Below are 16,182 nucleotides of genomic sequence, written 5' to 3' on the forward strand. Positions count from 1 at the left end.
GCATGTGCAACGATCTCGTGCTACTGCAAGGTCGACGAGACAAACCAGGGAAGCTTTGCGATACAGCGAAAAGAGCAGTCCCGTTCACTGTACATACATATCAACAAAAACAGGCGTGATCCGGGCTTGGTAAGAACAAGAAAAAAGTGCAGAGAAGCACGTGATCGCGTGGAGGATGGCCTCCTAGTTGTTAGCCAGGAAACAATAACGGGAACGCCACTCGGAGCACACAGCGTTCCGCGTCGATTTGACCGTTGGACGGACTCTCGCTCACCGCTTGTTTTTGTTGCCTACCACACGCCTGTGTCTGTGCGTACAATGTGTCGCGCCCTATAGAGTCGATTTTGTGCATGCATGCGCTGTCGGGCAAACCCGGCCCTGCCACAGGGCCTACAGCTGCCTCGTGTTTTTTTGTACACAGCGCGTGCTGCAGAGGCCCTCCCCCACTGGCCTAAGTGGGGAGAAGAAGCACAGAAATTCGTGGGGGTTTTCCCGGGAAACAAGGAAAATCCACTATTTCTGAACAGATGCCGAAGGCCACCCATCTCGGGTGAAAAGCTGTCTTTTGCTTTTTTCGGTGTTTTCTTCCCTCAATTTCCCGGGTCTGCCGCACCGGAAAAAGCAAATCAAAAATGGGGCGCGTCATCAGAGGTAAGTTGCTACATTCGCCTGCGTATTTTCCCCGGAAGGAGACCGCATGGCCTCCATTTTCACCTACCGAAGGTGGCATGCGTGGCTTTCCAGAACCATCCTCTGTTTATCTTTTTTCCGGGATCTGTTTTAATTTGTATCCCCAATTCCTTTCTGTGGAGGACCGACTGTGGGGGGGTGCCGGCTGCCGCGAGCGTTTACCTCGCACTGCATGCCAGACGGAAAGATTCAAATGCGAGGATTGTTACGCAGAGAGTTGATATGCAAGGATGAAGGGAGTCCCCTTTCTTCTCTTTAGCACCCATATTCTGGAGAAAGGGGGGGACACACCCGCGTGAGGCTCGAAAGACTCTGGGGTGGACGTACACCCATTCCGCGACGCGTGCCCTGGGTAGAAATCCTGGTGCGTAATGATGAAGGTCGGGACTCTTCAAATCGTGGGCACTCGGCTGTGAGGGGCGGGGAGAGCACTGCTGAGGAAGGGCAGAATTGTTCCCGTGCAAGATATAGGGCTGCTCCTGAGAAACCGCTTCGTTCTGCGTCAGTGCGATGCTGAGCCGGTGATGATTTGTGCCTTCACGCGTTCAGCGATGTAGATGAGGTGTGCAGAGTGGCAGAGAAGGAGGCGTGGGCGTTTTCCGTGCATACACTGTCTGCGTGTGCCTTTGAGGCATGTGTTTTGGTTTGCAGCTCAACGTAAGGGTCGCGGAAGCGTTTTCCGTGCCCATACGCACAAGCGTAAGGGAGAGGCGAAGCTGCGTCCTTTGGACTACGCAGAACGTCGCGGTTACATCAAGGGTCTCGTGAAGGACATCATCCACGACCCCGGTCGCGGTGCGCCTCTCGCAGAAGTCTCCTTCCGTGATGCTTACCGCTACAAGCTGAACAAGCAGCGCATGGTTGCCGTCGAAGGAATGTACACCGGGCAGTTCATCTACTGCGGCAAGAACGGTAAGAAGGTATAGACAGGCCACGAGACGTTCTCTCGATTTCCCCGTCCCTACCTCGTTTCCACACTAGCTTGTCCCGGTGTTGCCTGCTGCGAAAAGTAGACGGTTGGTGGAATAAAACCACTTCTCGTGGAGTGGAGGGCCTGTATCATTTTACAGTTGTCCGTAGCCGGTGGAGGTGGTGTTCGGTGACGGAAGAGGGAGTCCGAAAGGCACGTACCCGCCCGCAGAGGCATTCTGCGCGCCATCGAGTGACCTCGGTTCGGAGGTGGGTTTGTTCCGCAGTCGCTTGCGGGGCTGTTTGACACGTCTCTCTTCCGTACGCCGCATCCGTGTTCGCAGCGGCCTTGACCATTGGAAACGTCCTGCCGCTGAACAAAATGCCGGAAGGTACCGTCGTCTCGAACGTTGAGGAGAAGGCTGGAGATCGCGGAACGCTTGCGCGCACGAGCGGCACCTATGCGACGGTTGTCGGCCACAGCGACGACGGCGCTAAGACCCGCATTCGTCTTCCCTCTGGCGCCAGAAAAACCGTCAGTGGCTACTCGCGTGCCATGGTCGGCATCGTTGCAGGTGAGAGGAGAACTGCAGGCGGCTTTGGTGGCGGAGGAGTTCATAACCATATATTTCTATCTGTAGTGGTGGTGATAGGGCTTGTTTGTAGAGTCGAGTCAATTCGCGGCATACGGGTCTGTCCGTTTACCGTGTCCGGGCATGTGTATCCCGTTTCTTTATCTTCATATGCTGTTCCATCGACGCGGAGATGTTTCACGAGCCTTAACAAGTTTGTGGACGGCCGTCGTTTCCGAGCTGTGATTGAAACCACCCAGTGTATGCTATTGCGTCCGGGAACGCTCCATCTGCGGTGTTTCCTCACCGATGTAGAGCTTGATAGAGAGAGCACACGCCTATGTGGACGGGGTCGTGCTGCGGTGAGTTTTGCTTGCGAGCAGCGTTTCTGTCCGCGGCAAAGTTTAGCCGTTGGAAGGGGGCAGCGCGTGCAACGTGTATGCGCGTGTGTGCGTCAGGTGGTGGGCGTATTGACAAGCCGATGTTGAAGGCCGGGAATGCGTACCACAAGTACAAGGTGAAGAGAAACTGCTGGCCGAAGGTGCGTGGTGTGGCTATGAACCCGGTCGAGCATCCTCACGGTGGTGGTAACCATCAGCACATTGGTCACCCGTCTACGGTGTCTCGCATGGCGGCTCCTGGACAGAAAGTCGGTCTTATTGCTGCGCGTAGAACGGGTCTGCTCCGTGGTGGTCGCAAGACGAAGTTGGCTGGAAAGTCTCAGGAGTAATTGGAACAGAGAGAACGAAAGAGAAAGGCTGATGGACGCAACGCGGTGCAAGCGAGCGGGACCGTTCTTGGCGTGGCCGCATGTCTTGAGAAGGGAAAAGAGAGTTCTTCTCCAGTTCGTGTCGTGGGGGACAGCCAGAATGGCTCTGTTCTCAGTGGCATAGCGTAGTCTACTTCTCAAGAACCTGCGATGCGGCTGGGAGCCGCGAGGGCGTGAGACTGGTGTGCTGAAACACCAGAGAACACGCACTCTTGCTTAGGCGTGCGCATGTGCAGCTGAAACCAATGGATATTATGTTCAGTGAAAAACTGTGCAGATCAGAGGTCTCAAACGCATTTTCTCTCGGCAGAGGCGGAGGCGTGCACAAACACGCGTGGTGGAGTGGCGACGCCCTGGGAAGAGTGCCGTCGACGCTCTCTTGGGGCTGTTCAGGTGCTAAAGACGTGGCAGCGGCTTTCAGAAGGGGCCGTAGTTCTGGGGCTGCCCCGAGAACGCTGATACGCGGCAGGACCCGGAGCGTTGTGCCGAGCGCATGTAGTCATACCAGGGGATTGATGCGTACATGCTAGACAAGTCGCGCGTTGTATCCCTCGTATGTGGACCTGAAAGGATGCGCACACGCTGACTGCGTACTTCGGATCAGACTAAGAGAGTTCACTAGTCGTACTAGGAAGTAGGGGATCGCGTTAGTTCTTGGGAAAACGACTTCCGAACGACTGTTTCACACGAAAAACCGTGTATGGCGAATCAGCTTTTATCTTTCTAGGCAGACGATCTCCTTCGTTCACCAAAAAAACAGAGTCATTAACATTGACCAATTGTGGGTCCGCAGATGTGCTGCAGGCGGATAACATCTACGTATGTCGTACACCTCAGGATTTTTAAGAGAAAATGCTATGGTTCATTTCACGTGCCTAAGCGAAGCCCTCGTCTGGCAGGTGCAGAAGCATTGGGACTGCCGCAGTTGTGTGGTGCCTTTTTGGGCGCTGATGTTTCATGAAGTAAACAGTTGATCAAGGCGAAAGGGGGTTTTCAAAATGAAGCATGCATGAGGCGTCTTTGCGACAAAATAGCACGCTCTGAAGAGTCGTGCCCACGGCCAATCCTACGGAAAAATCAAGATATGTCAAGTCTAGAAAAAGGAGCGCATGGGCATTTTGTTGCCCCTACGACAAAAAAATAGTGACAATACTGCACGATGTCTGTAACCGTACAATAATATTAAGAGCAACAAACAGAAGAGGAATGTCCGGGAGGACGTACGAGTTGAGATTTTCAACGAATTCGGATGTAGAGGGAGTTCTTGCCGTTGACTTGTTAGAGTTCACGTACTTAGACGAAGATTAAAGTACGCGCAGACAGGCAAAGGAGCAGTAAGGCGGACGTGCTATAAAGTTGAGCGATCGACAGCAGAGGAAAGTCAACAAGCCGTGCGTGAACTCAAGATGCCTGATGTGAGTTTGCCCTCCTTGAACGCTAACCGAACTTTATCGCAAGATGTTGCGGAGTGAGGCAAATAACGACTTTCTGGTGTCGTCTCGGGAATCGGTGTGCGCGCTGCTCGTTCAGACTACGTCATCGGTCACGGCGTCTGCGGACAACTAGTACTATGTTTTGAAAGTGCTGTTCTGTATATGCAGGTTGGGACAACGTACACGTATCACCCCGTCATCTGCCACATGTTGTAATGTTGGTACGCTCTCCATTTGGGCAAGAAGAAGCCGTAGCGTACAGATTAGGGCTTCGCAGGGCGAGACGCTGCTAAGTGTTCCTGGCACTTTCCACCGTAAAATGCTAGTCGCACGTCCCGTGCTACGAACTGCACTCCCTGCTTCAGCTACAGGTCGTAGAACTACCAGCAAAGATTAAAGGGTGACTAAACCTCCAGTTGCAGTTTACACTTCTTGTAACTGCACACTATGTTAAGCGCCATCAGTTTGTTTTCAAGTTCCCTGTATTCATTCAGAGCTCCTAGTGTCATGATCAGGACGCAAGAATCTGTGACAGAACAGGGAAGAGGACGCCCTTTACTTGCCGGAAAACAAATACTGCGTAAGTCCCAGTAAACCGAGCGAGCCCACGGACGTAAACGACCAGACGATAATCTCGATCGAGTCTGCAAGTGACCGTCTCGGTATCATTGGCCGCCAGCGCCACAAGGTGGCGGTATCTAAAAGGAGCTAGAGCGACGCTAAAATTTCCCTAATCGAATACCTTTAGTCGCCTGCCCTACCGAACCCCTCGCCTCTCGGCTGGAGGACGTGCATCCCTTAAGGTCCTTGCATATGTGAGCAACAGTGTAGATGCTGATGCAGTGTTTATAGTCATCAGAGTGCATTCCAGTCACGCTGTGAGTTGTGGATTTACCTCAGCATATGCACGTTTAGTCTCACCGGACTGTGCATACCTACGTTGTCGGTAACGGAATGATGGGCTGCAGTAAAGAAAGGATGGAAAACTTATCTCCCCTGAATACGTACACGAATCCGGAGAGAAGGCACGAATGTTGTCAGCAGTTTCGTTTCTACAGAGCTCGTAGAACATGGTCGGGGGGAGCAAGGAGACCCTTCACATTATGTCACCTCACTTTCACCAACTACCACAGACTGACTGTATCGCAACAGCACGTACTTACAGTCAAAAACGAGTATCCTGCTCCGCAGTGAATTGTTACCATCGCTGCCGTGCAAACCGGGTACGACAAACCACTGATACGGGTCAGAGACCTCACTACTCGGGAAAAACGGGGGGCCCAACATAGTTTGTGCCTACAGAGAAGAGAGCCTTTCCTTTGCCGCGTTGGTCCCCTCTTCTGTCTCACTTAGAGAATAAAAACAGCGAAACACCGACGCTCTGCCCACGTAGTAAAACGAGAGCTTCATATTCTCGAGATTCGCATGAAAGCCTCTTCGTTCTCTTTCATTACTATATTGCTCCCTTCCGGTGGCCTTTTGATGGTCTCTCCCCTTTGCAAGATGATTTCCGAGTTTCGACTGCAGCCACGTCGCTAAGCGTTTAGTTGCTCTGCAGTACCGCGGAATCATTCCACACACCATTCTGCGCCATCAGTTCCTTCGTGGATTCGACACCCCGTTAACAAATCCTCGCTTTCCGTCACGCGCCTCTTCATCTTCAGTCGGAATCAATTCTACGGGAACACGATGCTTCGCGTTCCCCGCGAGTTGGATTGCGTCAGAGGCAAACCCCATTATATTTAGCAGGTAGCCTGGCTTTCTCTCGATGATTCAACAGGCTCCCCGTAACGGACGAGGGAAGGGAAGCCGCACCGCTCACTTTGAATTCTTTTGTCTTTCTTGCGTTCGCGAATCGCTAACTAGTGACTCAGCCCCGCCCCGTGCAAGCCTCACATTTCTGTCAAGACGCCAACGTACCGTCATTCCGCGTCTTTCAGCCAAACCCCTCTTTTCAATTGGCTACGTTCGTACACGTTCGCACACGTACATCATCACAGCGCCAGAGCAAAGCCCAAGTCTGTTTTCCAGCATGGCTGTTTCCCGATAACAAACGCACTATTTCTGTCATTATCCGGTACAAAACACGCCTTTGGGGTGCATCGATGCATTTGAAATTCTTGTCACGCTGTAGAATCAACACTGGTATCGAGATTGCCATGATTTTCGCGGGTCCAATTGAATTGCCGTGTCTTCGCTTCTGTACAACTGCGAGCGCTTTTGTCCATCGGGTTGTAAAAAGAAACCTGTAACGCCGGAATCGGATGTGCATTCCTCAGGGACGAGCACGCCCTTTCCTTATTCCCAGTGTCGATTGATTCCCACATTCTGCTTTCACACACGGCAGCATACCACGCCCCTGCCATCGCACACAGGGAGATGTCCCAAGTCGCGAAACGTCTGTGTCCACCTTAGAGCATTCCAGCAAAGGCAAATGCCCATCCTGGGTTCATCGAACATGAGGCAGCAAGGCCACCGGCCTATCTTCTTCAACTGTTCACGTGCGTTAGCTCCGTTCCCATGCACTGTAGTCTGTGTCGTCTTTGTCGTCACTTCAACGGCACGAAGCAGCTAGGTCCCCCAACGATTCGCAGAATAGAGCGTTACGCAGCTCTATCTTTCTTCAAGATCTACGTAGCCTCACCAGAGAATTCGGAAGGCGGTGGGGAACGACTCGCGTCAGAACATATTTGGTCCAGCAACCTGTCAGCGTCGTCCTCCCGTCAGACACCCAGCCAGAGCTATTTGGTGGGTTTCTCCGGAACACCCGCGGCGACACACTGGACGGCAGCCCTTTTTTAAACGTCTCTCTTCGTCTACCCTCCAATTCACAAGCGAGGTGTAGGAGAGCGAGTTCAGTCACCCAGAGCCCAGCATTGTCCCCAGCACGACACAGTCGTCGGAAGCAGCGAAGCAAAAAGCAGCTAGGTGCCTTGCGTCAGGGTTCGTCCGACTGTCCACTCTCGCTCATTGTAGCTCAACCTTTGGATTCGAGTCGATAACAATCCCTAAGGTGAAGCGTGAGTGGAATACAACCGCATCGGTATGGCGGAGGAAACAAGGACGCCCGTCTGAATTGCTGTCCACCACTGGCCCCACTCTTATTGAGATGGCTGCGCTTCACTCGGGACCGCAGACGGAAGTTACAATGGAAGTAGAGAAATAGGTAGGTCGCCCCTCAGAATGAAACCTACTAAAGCGCCGATGATCGAAGAGGCAGCGACAACAGTGGCAACATACAGTCGCCGCTTCCAAGGCAAAGGACCCTGCGTTTTCGACAGTTCGCTACTCTTCTCCAATGTGATTTTGCCCACCTCCACCTCATTGGGTTCACCCCCGTCCCGATGCATATCCGCCTTCTGTCGCTCCCCATTCGCCGGCTGACGCTGCAACGGGGCAGCATCCTTCCCAGACTCTGTTTCCAATCCCATAGTCGTCGTGGAGGTCACGTCACTCTTCCGCTTCTCCTTCACTTTCGTCTGCTTCGCCTGTTTCTTCCCTTTGTCAGATCTGTCCTTCGATTTCTTCGAGCTTGTGACTGACGTCAGCTCTTCAGCAAGCAATTCATCTACGTGTCTCGAGAGACTAACAGACTCCCCCGCCTCTATTCTCCGAATTTGCTCCAGTACTCGCGATATTTCGGCGCGTACTTGACGACTTGCTTTCAGCGCTGCTGCCACGCTGTGCTTGTGGCTGATTTGTTTCTGCTTCTTTCTCTTAGGGGCGGCGCCTTGCCCGCTGTCGCGCTGTGGCAACAAGTTGGCGAGCGCGTGTGGAACGACATCACTTAGTCCCTTGTCCCAGGAAAACGAGGACACGTCGTTCTCGGTAGCTCTTGCATCGAGGCAAGAAGTGCTGTTCACCGCGAGAAAAGCCAGGCATATCATCTTCAGCAGAACTGCTGTCCAGGCACACCGTCGGCTCCGCCCCATTTTGACCCCTGGGCACTCGCCCCTGCTAGCACAAACGGAGGCGAAGGGACGGAAGTGGAAGAAAAAAAAGGCAAACATAGAGCTAAGGTACGGAATCAGACAACAGTGGAGAAGGAGCAATCGACAGACCGAAGTCTCACAAAACGTCCATCATCCAGCCACTCTCCGTGTGGAATAGGGCGACAGCCACGTGGTGGCTACAGATTCCGGAGCTACATAGTTCTATAGTCCCTGGATAAGATTTCAAAGTCGGTTTGTCGGTGGCGTAAAGAAATCGTTCAGAGAGCCACTGACGCCGTGAGCAGGATCGAGCAGGCGACGCCCCAGGGGGGGGCCCTCGTCAGAACACTTGGTACGAAAGTGGGAAACAACAAAGCGGCCGACACGCCTTTCGAACTTCGCGATGTAGGCAGACTTCTTTCTACAGGAATCACATGCTTGGTGAACGCGACATTTTCCAGTGTTTCTACCAGCAGGACGGGGATGGAGGCCCCGGTGGGAAGGGGCACGCAGCGCGCGAACCCGCGCCTCTCGGACTCGACTTGCGCCTGCTATCCACGCTGGTCTGCTGGAACTCTCTCGGTCCTGGTTCTCTGCGAAATGCATCCTGCGTCGTCACCGGGGCACTGTGGCCACCCATTCCTGCAGGAGCTGGAGACATGACCTGTGTCTGACATCAAAAGCTCCTGTAAAAACCCACGCAACCGAAATATTCACGAGAGGTTGAGACAAACATCATCATGGTCGACTGTTCTTAACCCGTGCAGCGAAGACTGTCTCCTGAAGCGGAACCGATGGGCCCGGCAGTTCGGGCTCCAGCCGGTCAAGTCTGCTTTGCCAATGCGCGACAGCCGCCTCCCTCAACACTGTGCCCTCCGTCTCTTTTGGATTCCCTAAGGTGGAGACGAGGACATTTTGTAACATAGAAAACCTGCCATCCATACAAGTGGTTTACTGCGCACGGTGGGGATCGACAGGAACCGAGCGGTGAGTGACCCTCCCTGGTATGCAGAGGAGCAACTAACAATCCGACTCATGCAAGTAAACATGCCAGTGTAGCTCCAGCTCCTGGAACAGAGATTCTGTCACCTTGCCGCTTTCCACGTCTTCGTAAAACTGGTCACCCAACACCCGGATAGCCCACCTTGCAACTCAACACCGGATAGGACACCAGCGCTTTGGAGAATGGTACAACGCGCCTGACTGGCTGGCCACATCTGCTATAAATTCAGAAAACTGTAACCCTTGCCAAAGTACCAGATGGACCAGCGTAACCTGCCCTCAGCGTAGTCTGCCTACGAATTTGCCGATGGCGAATCTTGCTTTTGGTTGCCCTCTACGGCCTGTGGCCTTGGGTTGGTTGGTTCTACAGGGAAGCGTGAACAGATTTTCTATGCTGACGAAATTTTACGGTAGTGACACGTGTACGGAAGATGAATCCGTGTGCAGCGAACCCCGGTTCAAAGCCATTCTCTTATGCATATCACATTAGATGTTTGTCCTGCTTGCTCTATCGATTGGCGTGTTCCTGGAGGCACTTGGCAACAAGGGGCTCATTATGAAGCTGGAACGCAGCTTAAGCGAAAAAGGTAAACCACGTCCAGCGGAAAACAGGTCCGCAAAGCGCCTCTGTAGGTGGAAAACGGGGGGGACAGGGCGGGGGGGGGGGGGGGGCAAGAGATTTGACAAGCCACAGGGGCGTGTCACAAATAAGTTCCGAGTCTCGTGGTCCCAGTGCGAAGGGGAGCTAGGGCAGCCGCGATAAGCTTCACGCTGCGAAGACGTGCGCATCCCTTTCGTCAAATCTGCCGAGGAATGAAGCCTGGCTTGACCAGCAAGTGCTTCAAGTTATGTGAACAGGCACGATGAAGTGATAGAAGTAAATACGCTTGTTTTGCTCAAGAGAAAAACACATTGCTCCACGGCAACAGACGCTTGCCTCTACTGCAGGACAGTCCCTGCTCGCTCACTGCTTAACGTGACCTCCCCCGGGGAAGGGCGTAGAAGGAAGAACAGGATACCCTCCAAATGCAGTTCGTCCGCTTGTTTCTAGGATCTTCCCGTACTTTCGCATGGGATTGCGAATTAGCTATTTATAACATCCGATCTTCTCAAATAGGTGGTCCATGGAAACCATAGGTGACGGGTCAACAAGTTGGGCGCAATTTCCCACAGTCCCTGTCTCTACCGCCCTTTAGAATCGCCTCATGAGAAAACTGGGACGACGCCGGCGCCTGATAACCATGATTGGCACGCCTTGAGGGAAGTAGTGCCTGACGTTCACAGTGATGGTCCTCGTCCCTGAAAAGGTAAAAGACAGGCATCATGCATGATCACTCTATGGTTCGTGTTATTCAGGTGCATTTTCCTCGTGACCCTCCTGAGCAGCTTGCTTGCTCCACCAGCCTTCGCTGAAGGTGCACGCTGCCATGGAAAAACAGCGTCCACCACTGAAACCACAAAGAGGAAAAAGGATCTCATTCCTTGATAAAAACACAAACATGTGGACGGGCAGAGACTGCTGCCATCAGCGACTCTTGGCGTGTTATCTATTGGCGTCACTTGACTGCAGTCCTCTTCATCCCACGGCATTTCACAACTGAAGCTAGAAGACTGAACGCTCACTTGGGAGACGAGCAAATGTCCCTCTCCTCGCTGGTGACGATTGGACAGGAGGAACGCGTGGTGTGGCAGGGGACTCTTCAGGCGCTCCCAGTGGGTTTTGCGGAGACACAGCAGTAACAGCCCCTGCAGGAGAAAAGCAAGACGCCTCGAGTATTTCACCACGCCATATGGAATAGATCCCGTCGCATCACATAGTCATATAAAACTTCCAAAGAATGATATTTGCGGCGCCAGGTGTAAGACCGCTGATGTGGTCTGACGCATCGCATGTCGCAGACGATGAAGGCCAGCAAACCGTCTGTGAAATGACGACTACGACGAATGGGTGATCCCGTTGTCGATTCGTATGCGACAACGTAGCCACAGCTTTCAGCATTGATATTCATCTACGCATATGTGTATGTTTGTGGAGACGGAGATATCCGTCTATACACGGGCAACCGTGTATGGATACACGCATCGATACATGATCAGACATTGCACCGCGAACGGCCACGCTCAAACCGCTGCTGGGTGGACTGGACAGCGCCTGTAGCGTGGGTGCATGAGGATGAATGGGGCCATCAGGAGACATGTTTATATCTCCGATTATACAGTTTTTCAGCCACTTTCCCTTCAGTCAACCAAAAGCAAGAACGCCCCCCCCCCTCCCCCCCCCCCCCCAGAGAGTGGGAGTTCTGCGCTGCATAATGAGACCGGCAGCTCTAAATCGCAAACGCTCACCCGGTACAGCGGGCAGCAGTGAGGTCGCGGGAATGGAAACGGGTTCCGGAGTTTGCGGCGGGCCGACGAGGAGACTTGGAACGTCGTTGGGTGCCTCTTCTTCTTTGTTGAACTCTTCCTCCTGTAACCTTTCAGCTTCTAAATCGACGCTGAGGGGGGCAACTGGGCTCGGAAACCCATCAATATCAACAGCGTCGGTTTGTACATCTCGTTGATCGGTGGGATCGCTGTTCGTGGGCGGGGTGTTACGGTCTGAGGGAATATCGTCCGTTTCACTTGCTTCCGCTTCTGCGGCTGCCTGAGTCGCCTTCGCCTGAAGTTCCGCATCAAACTGCGAGGCCGAATCAGACACGGGGCCCTCATCTGAAAAGAGCAGCTGTGGCTTGGGAGCTACACGAAGGGCTGCCGTGTGTGTTAGCTCTACAGCTAGAAAAACACATGATAAACAAGAAAAGAAGAAGACAAATGAAAAAATGCGGGCCATTTTCGTTCAAGCGATGACCGGGATGAAGCAGCAGCGCTGGACCTGGCGTTATATTGCCACGGTAAAATGAGATTTTGCACGCAAGGCAAACTGCTGGGTCTCGGAGGACTTTGATGACACAGAAAAAACTACAAAATGTTATAGACCCCTATTTTCTCCCAAGACAACAGCACACCGCGGGAGCGATTCTCAGGCGGTACGAAGACACTACCAGAAAGTTTCTACAGCTCGTCAGGACTCAACGGCCTCGCGAGCCTTGGTGAACACATGTCGAGCCAGCGGTAGCACCGTTGGGATGTTTTCTTGCCTTTAAAACTTCTAGGTAACTGTTTACGCTGAAAAAAACATGCAGATACATTTCAGAAATCAGCCGGTAGCTTTGTCCCCTATAGCCGATACACCTGTCCCGCTATGTCTCAACTCGGCGGTGTCTGCCGCGGCTTCCTACGGGATATGCCATCGACTGATGCAGGCGCTATGCCGCTAGGGAACGCCAGTATCAGGATGACTGAGTCCCGTTGTTGCTGGCAGGCACTTGGCGGGGGACCGTCTCCACCACCTGCGCCTTTTTGGTGAATAAAGATTGGAGCATGTCGTCTTCTCTTCCAACCGGGATCAGTTCGGTGAACTTTCCTGGTCCACGGCGGTCCCACTTCAGGGAACTGCTGGCCACCGGCCCGGTGTCAGTTGTGCTGCTGCCATGGTAGCTCGACACGTGGATAACAAGAAGCCCACAACAAGGGATGAATTCGTTTGAAGACACATTCCCTCGCTGAAGGTGATACTTTGAAGAAAACCCCATCCACTCATGTGCGAAGAACATACTATCACCTTCCGAGGTTGCAGTGCATGTTGATGTTGAACCGCGTGTAACGACGTCGTGTGCCGACTGGCATGCAAAGTGCTTGAAGCGTAGCGGACCGATCAGCCTATATCTCTACAGGCCGGTTCTCATGAACACCTTTCTCTCTTTCACTGTATTTCGAGACATAAGAAGTGACCTCCAGATGGTTGCCGCAGGAAGCCCTTATCAAGTGGGACCTAGTAATAATGCGTGGTTACCCACCCCCCACTCTAATCCGGATGTTTCCTCTGGAAGGATAAGGATAGCCAGTGTCTGGGTGGCGTCAGTCGACAGTCGCGCGCCGCGTCCAACATCGAGATTTGTTAAGACGCACTGTCGCGGGGATGGAGCTTCGTCCCGGCTTTTTGACGGTGCACCGCTTATGCAAAAGCGCACGGCTTCAAGGAGCGTCCTTCATTCATTGTTCGCCGTTCCACGCGGGATACGTTGAGCAGGAAGAGATGCAGGTGGAGTGCAGTCAGGAAGCAGCTATCTCCGGGGGGTGCTCTATAATGCCGCATTGACCGAATGAGCATTTGTCACGTCGCACAGTTCAACCAGGGCACCTGGGGGCGGCCTCGGCTATGGGGATGTACGACAATGCAAAACGTGAGAACACACAGCCACTCTGAGAGTCGGTAGCATTTTCGACAGGGCTGATGATGTGTTTTGGGCAGCAGCCGATAGTATCAGGGGGTAACTGCCCGAGGATCTTCCTGTGTAACTGCTCTCATAGATCATGATTCTTCCACAGGCCTGATGACCGTCAGGAGTTCTTCTTCGTAAGGCGATCCGCTTCGTGTGTAGTCAGACGTGTTTTCATCACTATGCGTCACACTTTTTGACAATATTCCCTTCCTCACCTTTATGCGCAGAAAAACTTGTTTGTCCGCAGGTACATTTATGAGTGTATAATTTTTTTGAACGAACGTACGCAAGCGCGATACACTATGCCCAACAGAACTTTCCACGTGGTCTTCTTCTGGACTGAACAATTCAGAAACGTACTGCAGAGGGAGATGAGATCGTACGTACGGCAGAGTGCAGAGCGGGAACTATGGGTAACGTGGCAAAACTAGAGGCTAGTCAATCTGGGCCAGTGCTGTTATAGTGTACCCTTTCCCCGTTTTGTTTGGAGGCTGGGGTGGGATTGCGTCGCAGCCACATTTTGCGGTGCACTGTATCAACAAACACTCACGGGAACGAACAGATTGATAAAATGAAAAGTGGTACAGTCTACTGGCAGAAAAGATCGGCATGGTTTACAGAACAGCCATGAACCGAAAAACAGAAGCTGTAAGCAACGAACGCGGGTGAGAGAGTGATGTGCTCCTGGGTGGGCAAGATACACACACATCTGCCCATCTTGTGAATTATAAATTCGCACTTCCGCTGGTCACTATCCTCTGTAACACTCCTGAAGAATACACACGTGCCGCTCTAAAACACCGCACTGCCCAGGAGGACGGTTGGTTTGGGGTTCGGGATCTTCTCGGGTAATCCCTAGCGCGAGTGTAGGAGGGAGATGTGACAAAAGAAAGTGCCAAGAACTCATGCAGCGAGCATGCCCGCCTGCACAACAGATTAGGGAGTACATTTTTACATGCTTCAAAGCAAACATGAAGACCGGTGTGAAATCCAACACTTTTAGCTGTCTTAAGCAGTCCAGTTGTTTCCAATCAAGAACATTCTCTCAAGAGACATTGACTGCCTAAACAGAGTTCAGATGTGTTCCTGTTTACGGCTTCAGGACACGCACACCTTCTTGCCCTCCTTCGAAGACAGGCTCCGCAGTCCATCTCCCTACGGCGATTGTCCACCGGGAAGAGACCCCATGAAGGAAGGCTATTGCGGCTGTTTGCGCAACGGAACCAATCCAAATCACCATAGCTTTCCATGGGTACTGGTCCCTGCCACCAGGACACCTCCGTAGAACGGCATTCAATTACCCTGTGTAACGCATAGGGATGTAGCTACCGTTCGATGGCCACGGAACAGGTTGGGACGTGACGCCGACGTCCGGTAGCTAACAGGCCGAACCAATGATGATATCACGACGTTAATTTTACGTCGGCTGTGGAAATACGTTCCCTGGTACGTTCGGGCCGGCGACTATCAAGTAGACATGGCTGCCCGTTGGGCTCCGGGAACCGGGAAGTTCCTTTTTTGTCCAACCCTATGTTGGCGTATACGCATCACACAAAACACCGGTGACACTCATTTCGCGTCGAACCGTTTTGTGGTACTAAACGCGTTTCGAACCACACACACGAACTTGTGCTCTACACGGCAAGTACGCAGGGTTGCCGGTGGTAAACGTACTTGGCTTTCTGTGATCTGTCACACTTTTTGTACCGCATACCTGAACGGTCGTCGCATGTCCGGGTTTAGTGAAAGTGACATACAATTGCAGGAAGAATGGAGCTGTTGGAGAGGTTACGCCTTTCAGGGTGGATAGCTACAAAAAGCACCCGTCGCGGTCTCACTGGGTAGCTGCAGCGTCCCACCCACTTTAACTATCGAAGCAGACGACGTAAAATGGTTCGAACCTCGTGCGGCATTCGCGGGCCTTCCATTCCGCAGACAGAGCAAGAAGGCTCTGAGAGGGGAAATTACGGTTTTTTCCGTAGTGGCAAGACCTGCGTGTCCGATGGAAAGTTCGTGCGTGAGATGGGTGTTCTCGTAGACCTCTGGCTGTCAACCAGGTATGCGCTTCTTCGCCCCATTCCCTGCCCGCGTCTTCTTCAACGAGAGGGAACCACCCCAGCGAAGGCGTGACGGGGGAGGAAGGCGACGTCTCACAGTGTGGCGGCGCCCTCACCTGCGTTCTCTGCAGCTTCCTGGTCTCTCTCCCGTGTTGATTGCCTTTGCCTCTTTCGATGAACTCTGTGCCTCCCGCAAGACTTTTTTTCGACCTTTTTTGCCCGCGGAGGGGAAGAAAAAAAACCAGCGTGAGGAAGGCCCAGACAAACTAACAGCTACGGCAGACGGAGATGCCACCACCACCCCCCGTCCCATCCTGTGTTTACATGCCCCCGCTCGCTGTACCCGAAGATTTTAGATTGTTGCGCCTGCAGAGAGGAGTGGCTGCAGCAGAATCGCGGGTGTTCGAATTTTGCGAGGGCAGCAGCAGTCGAGAACAGCGCTCTGAACCACAGAGAGGCGGTGGCGTTTTCGGGATATTGTGTCTCTCTGTGATGA

At 52.9% G+C, this 16,182-nt stretch overlaps 3 protein-coding genes across 3 annotated transcripts; 1 reads left to right on the forward strand and 2 right to left on the reverse strand.

The window, feature by feature from the left end:
* Positions 1–632: 632 nt before the first annotated feature.
* NCLIV_021080 (hypothetical protein) lies at positions 633–2,901 on the forward strand (the record flags this gene model as incomplete). Its single annotated transcript, XM_003882303.1, has 4 exons — positions 633–651; positions 1,342–1,602; positions 1,944–2,174; positions 2,630–2,901. The coding sequence occupies 4 exons, from the start codon at positions 633–635 to the stop codon at positions 2,899–2,901; spliced, it is 783 nt and encodes a 260-aa protein (XP_003882352.1).
* A 4,615-nt stretch (positions 2,902–7,516) lies between these two features.
* On the reverse strand, positions 7,517–8,383 carry NCLIV_021090 (conserved hypothetical protein; the record flags this gene model as incomplete). Its single annotated transcript, XM_003882304.1, has 1 exon — positions 7,517–8,383. The coding sequence occupies one exon, from the start codon at positions 8,381–8,383 to the stop codon at positions 7,517–7,519; it is 867 nt and encodes a 288-aa protein (XP_003882353.1).
* A 2,116-nt stretch (positions 8,384–10,499) lies between these two features.
* NCLIV_021100 (uncharacterized protein) lies at positions 10,500–12,137 on the reverse strand (the record flags this gene model as incomplete). The annotated part of the gene is made up of 3 exons (XM_003882305.1): positions 10,500–10,606; positions 10,931–11,053; positions 11,654–12,137. 3 exons carry the CDS (start codon positions 12,135–12,137, stop codon positions 10,500–10,502), a joined length of 714 nt encoding a protein of 237 aa, XP_003882354.1.
* Between the last annotated feature and the right edge of the window lie 4,045 nt (positions 12,138–16,182).

Source organism: Neospora caninum, chromosome VIIa, assembly GCF_000208865.1.
Source record: "Neospora caninum Liverpool complete genome, chromosome VIIa".
NCBI lineage: Eukaryota > Apicomplexa > Conoidasida > Eucoccidiorida > Sarcocystidae > Neospora > Neospora caninum.